At 48.6% G+C, this 13,122-nt stretch overlaps 1 protein-coding gene across 1 annotated transcript in view; it reads right to left on the bottom strand.

Moving 5' to 3' along the window:
- The window catches only part of LOC138566212 (NUAK family SNF1-like kinase 1), a 235,144-nt gene that overhangs the window by 100,337 nt on the left and 121,685 nt on the right, over positions 1-13,122 (bottom strand). Inside the window, exon 3 of the mRNA XM_069643269.1 lies at positions 5,444-5,595. Within this exon, the coding sequence (XP_069499370.1) occupies positions 5,444-5,595 (152 nt within the window). The remainder of the gene's footprint in view (positions 1-5,443; positions 5,596-13,122) is intronic.

Here is a 13,122-nt window from a genome sequence, read left to right as displayed (position 1 = left end):
CCCAGCCATAAAACCTCCTAAGGACTATCCCTCGAGCAGCCGCTGAATTGCAGCCCAGCCATAAAACCTCCTAAGGACTATCCCTCGAGCAGCCGCTGAATTGCAGCCCAGCCATAAAACCGCATAAGGACTATCCCTCGAGCAGCCGCTGAATTGCAGCCCAGCCATAAAACCGCATAAGGACTATCCCTCGAGCAGCCGCTGAATTGCAGCCCAGCCATAAAACCTCCTAAGGACTATCCCTCGAGCAGCCGCTGAATTGCAGCCCAGCCATAAAACCTCATAAGGACTATCCCTCGAGCAGCCGCTGAATTGCAGCCCAGCCATAAAACCTCCTAAGGACTATCCCTCGAGCAGCCGCTGAATTGCAGCCCAGCCATAAAACTTCCTAAGGACTATCCCTCGAGCTGCTGCTGAATTGCAGCCCAGCCATAAAACCGCATAAGGACTATCCCTCGAGCAGCCGCTGAATTGCAGCCCAGCCATAAAACCGCATAAGGACTATCCCTCGAGCAGCCGCTGAATTGCAGCCCAGCCATAAAACCTCCTAAGGACTATCCCTCGAGCAGCCGCTGAATTGCAGCCCAGCCATAAAACCGCATAAGGACTATCCCTCGAGCAGCCGCTGAATTGCAGCCCAGCCATAAAACCTCCTAAGGACTATCCCTCGAGCAGCCGCTGAATTGCAGCCCAGCCATAAAACTTCCTAAGTACTATCCCTCGAGCTGCTGCTGAATTGCAGCCCAGCCATAAAACCGCATAAGGACTATCCCTCGAGCAGCCGCTGAATTGCAGCCCAGCCATAAAACCGCATAAGGACTATCCCTCGAGCAGCCGCTGAATTGCAGCCCAGCCATAAAACCTCCTAAGGACTATCCCTCGAGCAGCCGCTGAATTGCAGCCCAGCCATAAAACCTCATAAGGACTATCCCTCGAGCAGCCGCTGAATTGCAGCCCAGCCATAAAACCTCCTAAGGACTATCCCTCGAGCAGCCGCTGAATTGCAGCCCAGCCATAAAACCTCCTAAGGACTATCCCTCGAGCAGCCGCTGAATTGCAGCCCAGCCATAAAACCGCATAAGGACTATCCCTCGAGCAGCCGCTGAATTGCAGCCCAGCCATAAAACCGCATAAGGACTATCCCTCGAGCAGCCGCTGAATTGCAGCCCAGCCATAAAACCTCCTAAGGACTATCCCTCGAGCAGCCGCTGAATTGCAGCCCAGCCATAAAACCTCATAAGGACTATCCCTCGAGCAGCCGCTGAATTGCAGCCCAGCCATAAAACCTCCTAAGGACTATCCCTCGAGCAGCCGCTGAATTGCAGCCCAGCCAAACAAAACGTTGAGGCTCACACACGCTGCTGCTGCTGCTGCTGCTGCTGCAACTCTGCCTTCCAGAGAACCATCAAAACGTGTAGGAAGAGAACGAAATACTGCAGAAGGACCTTGAGACAGCCCTGGCCAAGCGGTCTGCCAACTATGTTTTATTTTATATATGTATAGCCACAGTGCACTGTAGGGATACTCTTTTCTACATATTTTAAGGACTCATATTTTTAAAGAACTGTTTACATTTCTAAAAGGACAATTTTTGCGTTTTGAATTCTTCATCTTTCTTAGTTATGCAGCTGCTTTAAGTATAGGAAATGTGTGCTTGGGGGGAATCCATTGCTTACCTTTGGCTTTCATCCCGCATCCACTTCCCACAGAGGTGCACAAGGGGGTACAGATCTCAGGTCCACTGGGTATGCTGGAGGCAGATAAGAGGCCTACACCGGTCTCTCATACGGTGCAGTAAGAACATCCTCACGCCCTCGTTACACAGAAAACTGAAAAATCACAGAAAACTAAAAAATCTAACTGTCTCTTTTTAACTGGAGTCAGTTGAATATTGTTACCGGTGAGCCTGCAGTTTTTATGGAAGCCTTGTCATAACATCAAAGGGGTGCACAGTGTACCCGGAAGTCCGACAGATACAATCTTGCAAGTTCCAGTTGTTTATACTGTGGACTGTATCAAGCTAGAACAAAATTAACAAAACATGGTTGGCATATCACCTCATACACACAAACAATTCACAGATGAAGAGAATACATACCTTACCCAGTGTTTACCCACCTTTAATTCACGCACTAGAGGAACAGGAGCCCTAGTGGAAGTATGGGAGAAGTTTAGGGAAGAGAGATCAAATTCAGGCCGGTTATAAGTTTGGTCTGGCCCCATGAGCTAATAGTAGCCCCAGGTGCATTCCTAAACAGCCCTCTGCCATTTACAGATCACAGCTGCAGGCCCTTAGAGCTTGTCCTTCCCACGAGGAGGATGAAAGCCAGAGGCCCCAGTGAGATGTTGTGGGCTAGTGGAGAATCCTGTACCAATCAGCTGGAGAGTGCACTGTATAAGACGGTACAAGAGGCGGAGAAGATAGAGGAGGATGTGATAGAAACAGGGAGGATGTTTTAGTAACAGCAGAGGTGGTGACAACAATAGAGCAGGTCGGGTTCACCAAAGGCAGGCCAAGGAAGTGGCAGGAGGAACAGGACCAAGTCATGAGGAAGGAGGGAGCCCAGGCCCGAGGTGTGGCAAAGTGCCATAGATCAGCAGTAGTCACCCATGGATCTTAGGCACACTGACAAGAGACATTCCTGCTTTATCATTAACTGGTTATGTTCTGTTTCATTGCCTGGATGTATCTGGTGATGTCATGGAGAGAATGTTCTGAGTGCTTGGAGCATATGTGTGCTGCGATTTGAGTGTAGGAGTTCCAGGCCAGGCCGTTCGAACCATGCAGTCTTGGTGGTGGGAGCCAGTAGGCTCTGTTCCAGCTCCTTCCTGTTCCTGTCCTCTGATATCATCTTAATAAAAATGAACCTCTGTCAACCTTACCTGCTTCCTCCAGAAACAGGCTTTCTAAAACTGCTCAAAGACAAGGTCCAGCTGATGAGACCTTTTGGTTTCGTGGAATGAGGCTGGTAAATCCCCAATGGCGCTGGCATAGTCTATGTGGAAGACGTGGTTCCATCTTACCCTTTTGCATTCACCCCCATTAAAGTTTACTCAATATATTGAGCTCAATAAAGTGTACTCAATATAGAGAGCTTCTTGAGATCTGTCTTTTGTGCAAAGATGTGACATTCAAGTCATTTCATTCATGAACAGATCCATGACTGGGGCAGGAGAATGGGGCTCCAGTATAGTTCATTTTGCAGCCTCAAGCGTTGGGATGTGCCCCATTACCTATATGGAAGCTAGAGCACACACCAACCTTCCTGGAGGCGAAGCTGCACATCTCAGTGTCCATTAGACAAACTACCTGCTCTGGCCCAGTGTGTTTAAGCATTTCTAGATTCTGCCATGACCCCTTTTCATACCAAACTCTTTCCACTGCTTATCCTACCACCTCGATTCACCTTTTTTTTGATAGAATTTCGAAAACCTGAAAAAAAGACATTTATTTTTTGAGGTTTGTTCATGATTTTAATTCGCATTTTTTGTATTCCTGGTTTCATCCAAACTATGAAATATAGTGTGGAGAATTTAAATCCTTTAATGTAATATTCTGTACAGCACACCATTACGTTTGAGTGTATTTTATAGTTAAAAACATAGATTTTCAAGCAAACACGTATTCCTGCCTCTGGGTGGTATCTTGCTGAAACCTTTTCCATTTCAACTTGGATGCTCTCTGGGTAGCAATGGACCGTTGACAGATGCGTGCATGGGTAAAGATGGACCGTTGACCGATGCGTGCTTGGGTAAAGATGGACCGTTGACCGATGCGTGCATGGGCAAAGATGGACCATTGACAGATGCGTGCATGGGTAAAGATGGACCGTTGACCGATGCGTGCATGGGTAAAGATGGACCGTTGACAGATGCGTGCATGTGTAAAGATGGACCGTTGACCGATGCGTGCATGTGTAAAGATGGACCGTTGACCGAACTGCGCAGGGGTAAAGTTCGATAATATTGGATAATGGATGTTAAGTATAAGATCTAGATGCATGATGACATTCGCATCCATAGCCTCAGGGTGAAAGAAGCTTATTTGGATGTAGTTAGATTAGATGATGCTAATTCACCATGGGGTTCTTTGACGTAGTCTCAGGAGGATAGCTCGGGGCGCAACACCACAGGTTCGATCCCCGGGTCCATGCTTAGAAACCTCTGGGTATTAAAAGGTGTTACAAATAACCAATTAAAATAAAAAATGTTGCAGTCTGCAACATCAAGGAAACCCGAGGTGTAGTTTTGAATTAACAATGATTACCTACAGTAAAATGATGCCTTAGAATGTTGTTGAAGATGCTGTCAATGATCTCTTCCCAGGTGTCCCTGTCTGGCAATCCTGAAAGTAGTCCACCACAATGCGTCCTCTCATCACACATCTGAAGAAATCTGCCCACATCCCCTCCACCCTCAGAGACCTGCACTGGCTGCCCCTCCAGTCCTGCATCATTTATCAATCACCCTGCTTCTCTTAGAAGGCCATGACTAGCAAGGTGCCTTCCTAGCTGGTTGATAATTAGACCCTCTCTGGAGATCAAGGAGCCACAAAAAGCAAGACATTGCCATGCTGGTGGACAAAAAGTGCAAGAAAAAAAAACTAGAAATCCAACCATCACCTACCATATACGCACCACCACTCTGGAATAAATAACCTCCATCAATTATTTTTATTGACATTGGGCCTCATTACGAGTCCGGTGGTAACCAAGCCGGAAAAACCGGCAGGTTACCGCCGTACTCATATTAAAATTCTGCCTCCGTGATTCCCGGCATTACAGCCCCGGTGACCTGGGAATGCCGGAGGCAGAATTCTGTAAGTCCCAATTCCCATGGAGTCCGATAGGACTCCGGTCTCTGACCGAGCCAGTGTTTCCATGTCCGCCTACAGGTGGGTGGTGTTAAACCCGCCAGGTCAGACCTGGCGGAGTGACACCTGCCGCCTGCAGAACTTGAGATCAGCCAGTCCGGAAACAACAGTGGCGGCGGGTTTACCGCCACCGTTATTTCCGGACTGGCTGACTCGTAACGAGGCCCAATGTCATCTTATTGAAATTGAGATTTAGTCGCAAATTTATGTGGGGGTTGGTTTAGGCTAATAATGAATGTAGGGGCGTTAAGGGGGGAATGGTGCAGGGGTCACCCCCGCATATATTTTTGGAAAATCAACCAACAAAAAGAAATAACATTCGACAAAATCTACTTCGATAAAATCTTTTCAGCCAAATCACATCAAATCAACTCTTCTACAGTCCAGGAAGAAGGAACCAAGGAACAATCTCATCAACGAATACGCGGTCAGACACAGATGTGAATTTTCCGATGTTCCCCTTTCCTGCCGGTATTACTTACCCCTCCACTTCCGGAAAAACCTGCTCCCTCCCACCCCTCTTGTTAAGCCAGCGAAGTTCAAGCTGCCAAATACGTTGGATCCTTTTACCTTGTGACAGTAGTGTACGGCGGAGACAATCTGCCGGAAGAAGCCCCGTGCCTCGTTCTCCGAGATCAGGTGCCGGTTGTTCACGTAATCATAGAGCTCCCCATTGCTGGCATACTCCATAACCATGACGATCTTGTCTTTGTTCTCGAAAACTGTAGAAGAACCGAAGAGAAGGTCAGAATGAAGAGAGTCTCAGACATACAAGGCCGATACAGATTCTGCCTAGCGACAATGTTTCTCTTGTCCTTGCAGAGGATTGCCTGTAAATGTTCAAGGGATGCAACTCGTGAGATGGTTATTACAAGGTGATGGATTGCTCTTAGCTAATCAGAAGTCGTGTTCCCAACATTCCAAAGGGTATACTGCCACGGATGAAGGCGTTTTTTGAGTGGTCCAATCGGTTTGCACTTAGTGATTGCATCAAGCCCCTGTACAATGCGACATAGTAACACTTAAGAGAATGGAACAACAGATTCAACCACAACAAATCCTAGACCACTGAACACATAACTCTCAGAAGACTGCTTTGAAAAGACACTGGTAGGCACTGTGAACGCAAAGTTTGATTATATGGCTTGAAAAACATAGCTCAAAGAGAGCCCCATGAGTGGGTGTTTTGAACGGGGAGAGGCAGGTACTGGGTGGGAATGGCCAAAGGGATCAGCATGGCCATGGGCAGTCAATGGGTGGGCCCATAATCAAACAACACCTACAGGCTGTCTGTCCCTCCTCATATGCCATTTCTCCCTATATGTATTTTAATGCAATAGTTCGGCATACAGGGGGGCCAGCACCACCTAATAGCTCGAAACAAGTAGAGGGGAGCACAAACAATTGCATGACAAGGGAAAAGTCATTTGGCTATGGGTCTTCTGGTGCTGTACATCACAGGGCAATGGGCTCAGCATTCCAGGACTAAGGCGGCCCAACCTCCTTGAGTAAAACACACTGGCCACTGAGAGACGCAGCTCATCGCGGGACAGTAGGATAACATACCAGAGGAGTGCGAAGGTGGTGCACATGGATTCTACACTATGTTTACTGCTGGCACAATCAGAAATAGTAAAGAGGGATTTTGGTTAAGTCCTACCCTCTACACTGAAAAGGAGAGCAACATTTATTTCCTCTTTTACTTATCTTGTAAAAGCAAAAGTAGAGCAAAATCATTTTATTCATTGCGCCATGGATTACGTTATAGACTCGATCCAGTGTTTACATTACAAGATACATGTTTTTCTGCACCACCAAACTACGAGTTTCCAAATCTCTATTTAACGCCAGTGTAACATTATGCCAGAGGACGAGGGGCGTTCGCATCAACAATACCACAAATTAGCAGAGTATCTAGGGCCCATCCGTAACCTTGCCCCTGGCAATAACAGAGGACTTGTACTGCCTTTTATTCTCCAATAGACAGGGATCATACAGGAAACAACTAAATCTATGGCAATCTCAGCGTTTGAGCCTGTGTCACCCGGTTTTGTATCATGGTGACGCACAAACATTAACGCCATCCCCAAAACCCTAAGGGGCATTCCCATTGGCTAGCTCGGGTGGTTTCACCTAAAGAAGTCCCTTATGTTAGTTATCCTATTGGTCAGGAGGCTTCGCCTGAGATTTCCCCACAGACTATTACTTTGTTGCAGGGTCGCATGATGACCGTTGACCCGTGCAACATTCTACACCATCACATGATCTGAGCATCTGGATTGGATGGAGCAGGTTCCCCAGGCCTGGGACCCTGTTCTGTTCACAGCACTTGGTGTACCTTTTCAAGGTAATGAGAAAGACTATGGGCCTCATTACGTGTCCGGCAGGAACCGTGCCGATGCTACCGGTGGGTTGTCGCCAGACCTGTAAATATTTACCGGCGCCCGACATCCCGGTGCCACCAGGAGATTACAACCTCGGCGGCCCGGAAAGTCAGGCGTCGGGAAAATGTAAGTTCCCATTCCCATAGGACTCTATGGGAGTGGGGACACAGAAGCAACGGCACCGTTGATAACGGTGCCGGTGCTTCTGTGACCGGTCTGCATACCGTGGCCGCTGTGCCCGGCAGGGTGAGACCTGTTAAGTACACCGGCTCCGGCAGGCAGACATCTAATATGCCGGGCCGGAAACAGTGCCGGTAAACTTACTGAATTTTCCACCCGCCCTTGTCCTTTGCTGCGAACATCGTCTCTGTGCTGCAGAGACTGCACTTTTCCCTCCATGTATTTGAGGCCTGTGGTTTCACGTGTATTCACTACAGTCATTCAATGGTTTCCTTATGCGTACTTATCTTCTTAGAGGTTAGTCACGATAGAGCCCTATAGGTCACTTATACGTTCCCATAAATCCTTAGGATTAGTTGAGGTAAAGCGGTTGCAAGCTCGTTCCATGTATGCTTGGCTTTCTTGCGTTTCTGCGTTTGGCTAATGAAAAGGAAAAAGCTCTTGACAGTATGTACATGTATCTGTCCTCTACCTATAGAAGGTGTAAGCATGTGTACTGTGTGTATGTGTGTATGTGTGTGTGTGTCTGCGTATCTGCGCGCAAGAATGCAAGTTTGCTTCCTGACTAATGCTGCTATGTCGGGTTGTCACTAGTGATGTCATCACAGCTGGATCTTGTCATCAGTCAATCGATGAGTCACTTGTCTCTTCGAAACCATCAACTGGATAAGGCTTAAAGGGTCATCAGAGCGAATACCTCTTTGCATATGTGGGCTACACTGGCGCATCTGGCCGAGCAGGGAGTTGCGTTTCTCATCCTTTGGGCTGACATTCACATAGGGGACACGAGGTCCATTCCAGGGACCCCCCTCTTCACCTGCTTTTGTGTGGAGTTAAATACGGGCACCTTTACACATGTGCACTGCCGCATGCAGCAATGACCAGACCCCATGGATTCCCAGAGGAATCAAAATGGGGAATAACAGAAAGGTCCACATGTCCAGAAATCATACACACCTTTCCGGGCAACCCGTAATTACTGCATGCAGTAACAGCTAAGAGGTTCGGTGGTGTTACTAGGAACAATACTGACAAACTCATAATCAGTCCCTATGAAAAAATGAATTATTTAAAGTGAAAGATTTGTTCTTCATTTCCTATAAGATTAGCATCACAGATTGCGACAAAGCACATAATGGTTGCATAATTTTGTCTCAGAAGCCCACATACCAGCAAACATGTGCCAACAAATCTAATATGCTTTGGCTAATGAAGCAAGGAAGCCTGGGGGTAAAACCCGTAGGCCATTTAACTTTTTATTTAAAGCACTTCACATGAAGGTCATTGATTGTACCAACCTCCTTCTCACACAACATATGCTCCTTGCATCATACTGCCTTCTCAATCGGTCTTCTTCTACTCTACACTCTCTGAAACTAATCCACAACAGGACTGCAAGACTTATCCTTGGCCTCAAGCCCTGGGATCATCTCTCCAGCCCTGAAATCCCTCCACTGGCTCCCGGTGGCTGCAAGGGATCAAGTTCAAGACTCTCTGCATCGTCCACAAGGCTTTCTGGGGCCGGGGCCTGCATTACATTTAACACTCTCTTCCTAGATACCTTCCTTCTCGAGCCCTCCGTCTGCGGCCTCCAACTCTGAGGTTCAGATGCTTCTCCAGGCAGAGTGTAGGGGGGCAGATCTCTTTCCTCTGCAGGTGCCTCCCTGTGGAATGGTCTCCATGCCCCTCTCAAACTTGAGCCGGCCACCTGAAGTTTCGGAAGCAGCTCAAAACCTTCCTTTTCACCTTTGCATTCTCTCCCTCCCTCCCCTGCTGACTTTCCTGTCCTGCTGCGTCGACTGGTCACCTGGCTACCCTCAAAGTCTCGGTGGGTACCCAGCACTTCTTGGCCGTCTCCCCCGCACTGCCTCCGGGCCGGTTGCACACTAGGAGCTGTAACTGTATCCTCTACAGTCCCACGCCTCCCTGCACTTACCCAGAGCTATGCTGTCCTGGCTGCACTTACTCAGAACAATGCTGCCCTGATTGCACTTCGCCTTCCCCCCGCTTGCACTACCCCTGTTCCCTCTCCTGCACTTTGCATACCACACTTGCACGATCTAAATGACAAGGCCTAGCAAGATCGTTTCTTATCCTCCCTCTGTACCCTTGCTTGTCTTGTCACGCCGAGAAACACATGTGTACAGGCGCGTTACAAATGACTTATATCATATCCTACTCAATTTAAGCTACACTTACTTACTGGTGTTCTTGTAGAACAGCAAAACAAACAAGGGAATGTTGTAGGGTTATAAATGAATCATACGTCTTGGGTTGTTCTGAGCAGCCCTTCCGGTCATCATTTTACAGCCTGCCAAGCCATTACAGGAAGGGGAAGACCATATGCAAATCCTGTTTAGCCTCACCCCAAAAGTGGAGGTCCAGACCGAACTGCGCAGTCACATCCCTTCTGCATGAATACACCAGCCACCAACAACATGTTTCAAGGTCATTGAGCAGCTTTAGTGAGGTGTATGTAGGTTGGGTCCCTAGGGATTGTAAGCTCGGGACCCACATAAGGGCCAAACCCGTCCCACTGAGGGCGACTTCAGAAAAACAGAAAGGTGATGGTTGGATGGCTTTCAATTAATCATAACCTCTTTCATAGCTCTGGGCAACTATCCAGACCATCGTTCTTCACCTGCCAAGCCATTACATAAAGGGAAAGACCATATACAAATCAGGCTTGGTCCCAGCCCAGAAGGTCATTGCGGGACAACCTGTGTGCATTGATGAACTATAGAAGATATGGTTGGTATGGTCCCATGGCCTTATGTTTGTGGTTTGCGTGTTTCCAGACATTTAATGTTGTTTTATCTGCCATTGAGGATACCTCTTGGTCTGTTTTGAGAGAGATCTTTTTTTCCTGTGGTTCAAGCATGATTTACATTTTATTACAGAAGATTTTGGCTCCACAATCTCCTAAAATATCACTGCAAACTTAGTGTGGGCATTGGGTGTGCAAGAAGGTCCTGGTCGTTGTGTTGGCATGCAGACATTGGGTAGTTCCATCTGGAAAAAGGTGCCTGAAGTGTGCAGCAGCATCGCTTCTTTCAGACAAGCTGCCAACACCACTGCACAAATACACCTCTTGGTGTTTGCATGGTTGCTGTTTTCCACTTGTGTGTGTGAAAGCCGGGGTGTTCGCTAAAGATGCTTTTGGTCATCACATGAAATACGCCTAACCGCATGCTTGTCAGAGCTATGCAATTGCTTCAGGGTAGTGGCGTGTCCAGACTGTGGTGGCCCAAGTGGAGCACCGATTTATGTAGGGGTGGCATAAAGTATTCTCCCTCTCTCCCTCCCTCTCTCCCTCTCCCTCCCTCCCTCCCTCCCTCCCTCTCCCTTCCTCCCTCTCTCTCTCTCTCTCTCTCTCTCTCTCTCCCTCCCTCCCTCCCTCCCTCTCTCTCCCTCTCCCTCTCTCCCTCTCTCTCTCCCTCTCCCTCCCTCCCTCCCTCCCTCCCTCTTTCCCTCCCCCTCCCTCTCTCTCTCCCTCCCTCCCTCCCTCTCCCTCCCTCCCTCCCTCTCCCTGAGTTGGCCAATCTGATTCCGGAGGTAGCCCGTGCCCCCATGTGGTCACATCACTGGTTCAAGGCAGCTGATGTGCTTGGAACGCGGCATAAAGAGATGTCACGCCATCTTGCTGCTCGAGCTGCTGGCCCAGTCTTTACGTTCCATCACATGAGATGCCAAGGAGGGCAGTGGTGTCCATAGTCACAAGGGTGTTTATCCGGTGTGCTAGGATCCTGACCGCGTAGTTGTGCCATGCCTGGATACAGATCAATAAAAATGAAGCACCCACACCGGTTTAGTACCATTTTTATAATGAAAATCGTGTGATGTTAAATTGGTGATACACCCATTGGCTAAGAAGATTACATCAGGAAGGATTGACTACATCTTGGGTTTTAAATTATCTCTTGGACTATATCCCATGACCTTTATAAAATGAAAGCGTTAGTTGCAACCGAGAGCACTGCGTTGTGATCCACGGACATACATCTTGTGCATGTGATATGTGAAATACATGTACAGCATCTGTGATTGAGGGCATAGAGAGCAGGCATGCAGGTCGCCGGTCATCAGGGTGTTTGGCTGATGAGTTCTGGACTCCCTTGTATATCAGGTTGGAAGTGGGGTTCAGTGTCCGATGGCATGGAGAGCAGGCTTGGGGGAGGGGTTGGGGGGGGATTTGGGGGCTTGGGTTGCGCGCCTGTGCGCGTGTGTATGTGTGTGTGTGTGTCATACATGTGCTACACCCCATCCGGCTGTGCAGTGAGGTGTTATCATCTGCAGTATAGCATGGGAGTGTAGGTTTGAGCCAATTTAAGCCTATATGTTGGTGGTAAAACCATACATGTGCCACTAAGAGGCATATTTGATTTGATATTACTTCCCTCTTCCGCCAACTGCCTCCACTTTGCTCACAAAGTTGGTGCGCAGCTTTGTTTTCCCTGCTGCACGTGTCTCGGGGGTCCGCTTGCCAACACGCCTGGCTCCAAGATCTCCTTAGGCACTGGCAAGCACCCAAGTCTTTTTTCCTGCCAGGCGTCAGCAGGATGTTTGCAGAGGGCGCGCGCAGAGATCCTGGTCTGTGCATTGGCCGCCTGCCATTGGGCGAGTCCATCGTCGCTACGGTTCCCTGGCTTTCAATGGGTTAAACATGGCGGAATAATGCAACGCTGCAATTGGTAAGCACTGTGGCCCAAGTGGGGCACTGACTTATGCAGGGGTGGCATGAAGTCCGGGTGCACACACAGAAGGATCATAGTTTAGGATAATGGGGTGGCCAATCAGTTTCCAGGGTAAGCACGTGCCACCCCTGGACACGCCTCTGCTGCTGATGCCAAGCTTCATGTGGAGTCACTTGTACCAACCTCCTCCACCAGTTAATCGCACACTGGGCGTTTCGTTAATGCGGGTGGCATTAGCAATGCACATGGCGCAGGCATTTCCTGGGTAACCCGTGCCCACGTCACTCTGTGATGCAAATAGCAGCATATGAAAGCAGATGAAGAACAAAGGAGACGCTTCATCTATCTATTCGCTCAAACCCGTAGGCCTCAGGGCGCTTTGAAATGTAGATGTGCACTGTCCCAATGCTCTTATTGGCTGGAGCAGGGCCTGCAAAGCTAATGCACCTACATGCTGCGGGCGGATGTCTCAACAATGTTATCACTGCCAAGACCCAACCAAAACAGGCTCGTGTGCAAGAAGGTATTTGCACTCTGCTTTCATTAGTGCCCAGACCATTACTGGGTATCTTGAGCAAACAGTGATTGGCGGAGCTATTTCCTCGGTGCAACGTGTCTGTAGCAACACTCTGAAAGGCAAAGAAGCAGTTCCCCAAACGCCTTATGGATGATCTCAGACTAGGACTGCATGAAGAAAAAGAAAAGGTGCAGATTGTTAATTGTAATGAAAACAATGCAATGTGCAACTATCATTTGATTATTTAAAGCAGGCCCGGCTGCAGCAGGGAGGACAGGGGAGCCAGGCCCCACTAGAGCCAACCTCTGGCCCCTCCTAGAAAGGAGGCCATGCCAGTGGTGTCAGTGGTGTTCTACACCACTGGTAACTGAGGGAGTGGGGGGAGGATGTCACTAGACATTCAGCAGCAACCTCAGAGACATCATTCTGAGAGGCTGAATTGCATGAGGCATGGCCACGTTCTGTTTTCTTGCC

The sequence above is a fragment of the Ambystoma mexicanum genome, chromosome 2p (assembly GCF_040938575.1).
Source record: "Ambystoma mexicanum isolate Mex_15411 chromosome 2p, UKY_AmexF1_1, whole genome shotgun sequence".
NCBI lineage: Eukaryota > Metazoa > Chordata > Amphibia > Caudata > Ambystomatidae > Ambystoma > Ambystoma mexicanum.
The sequence above is the reverse complement of the archived record's forward strand: the minus strand, read 5'-3'. Positions and strand labels throughout refer to the sequence as shown.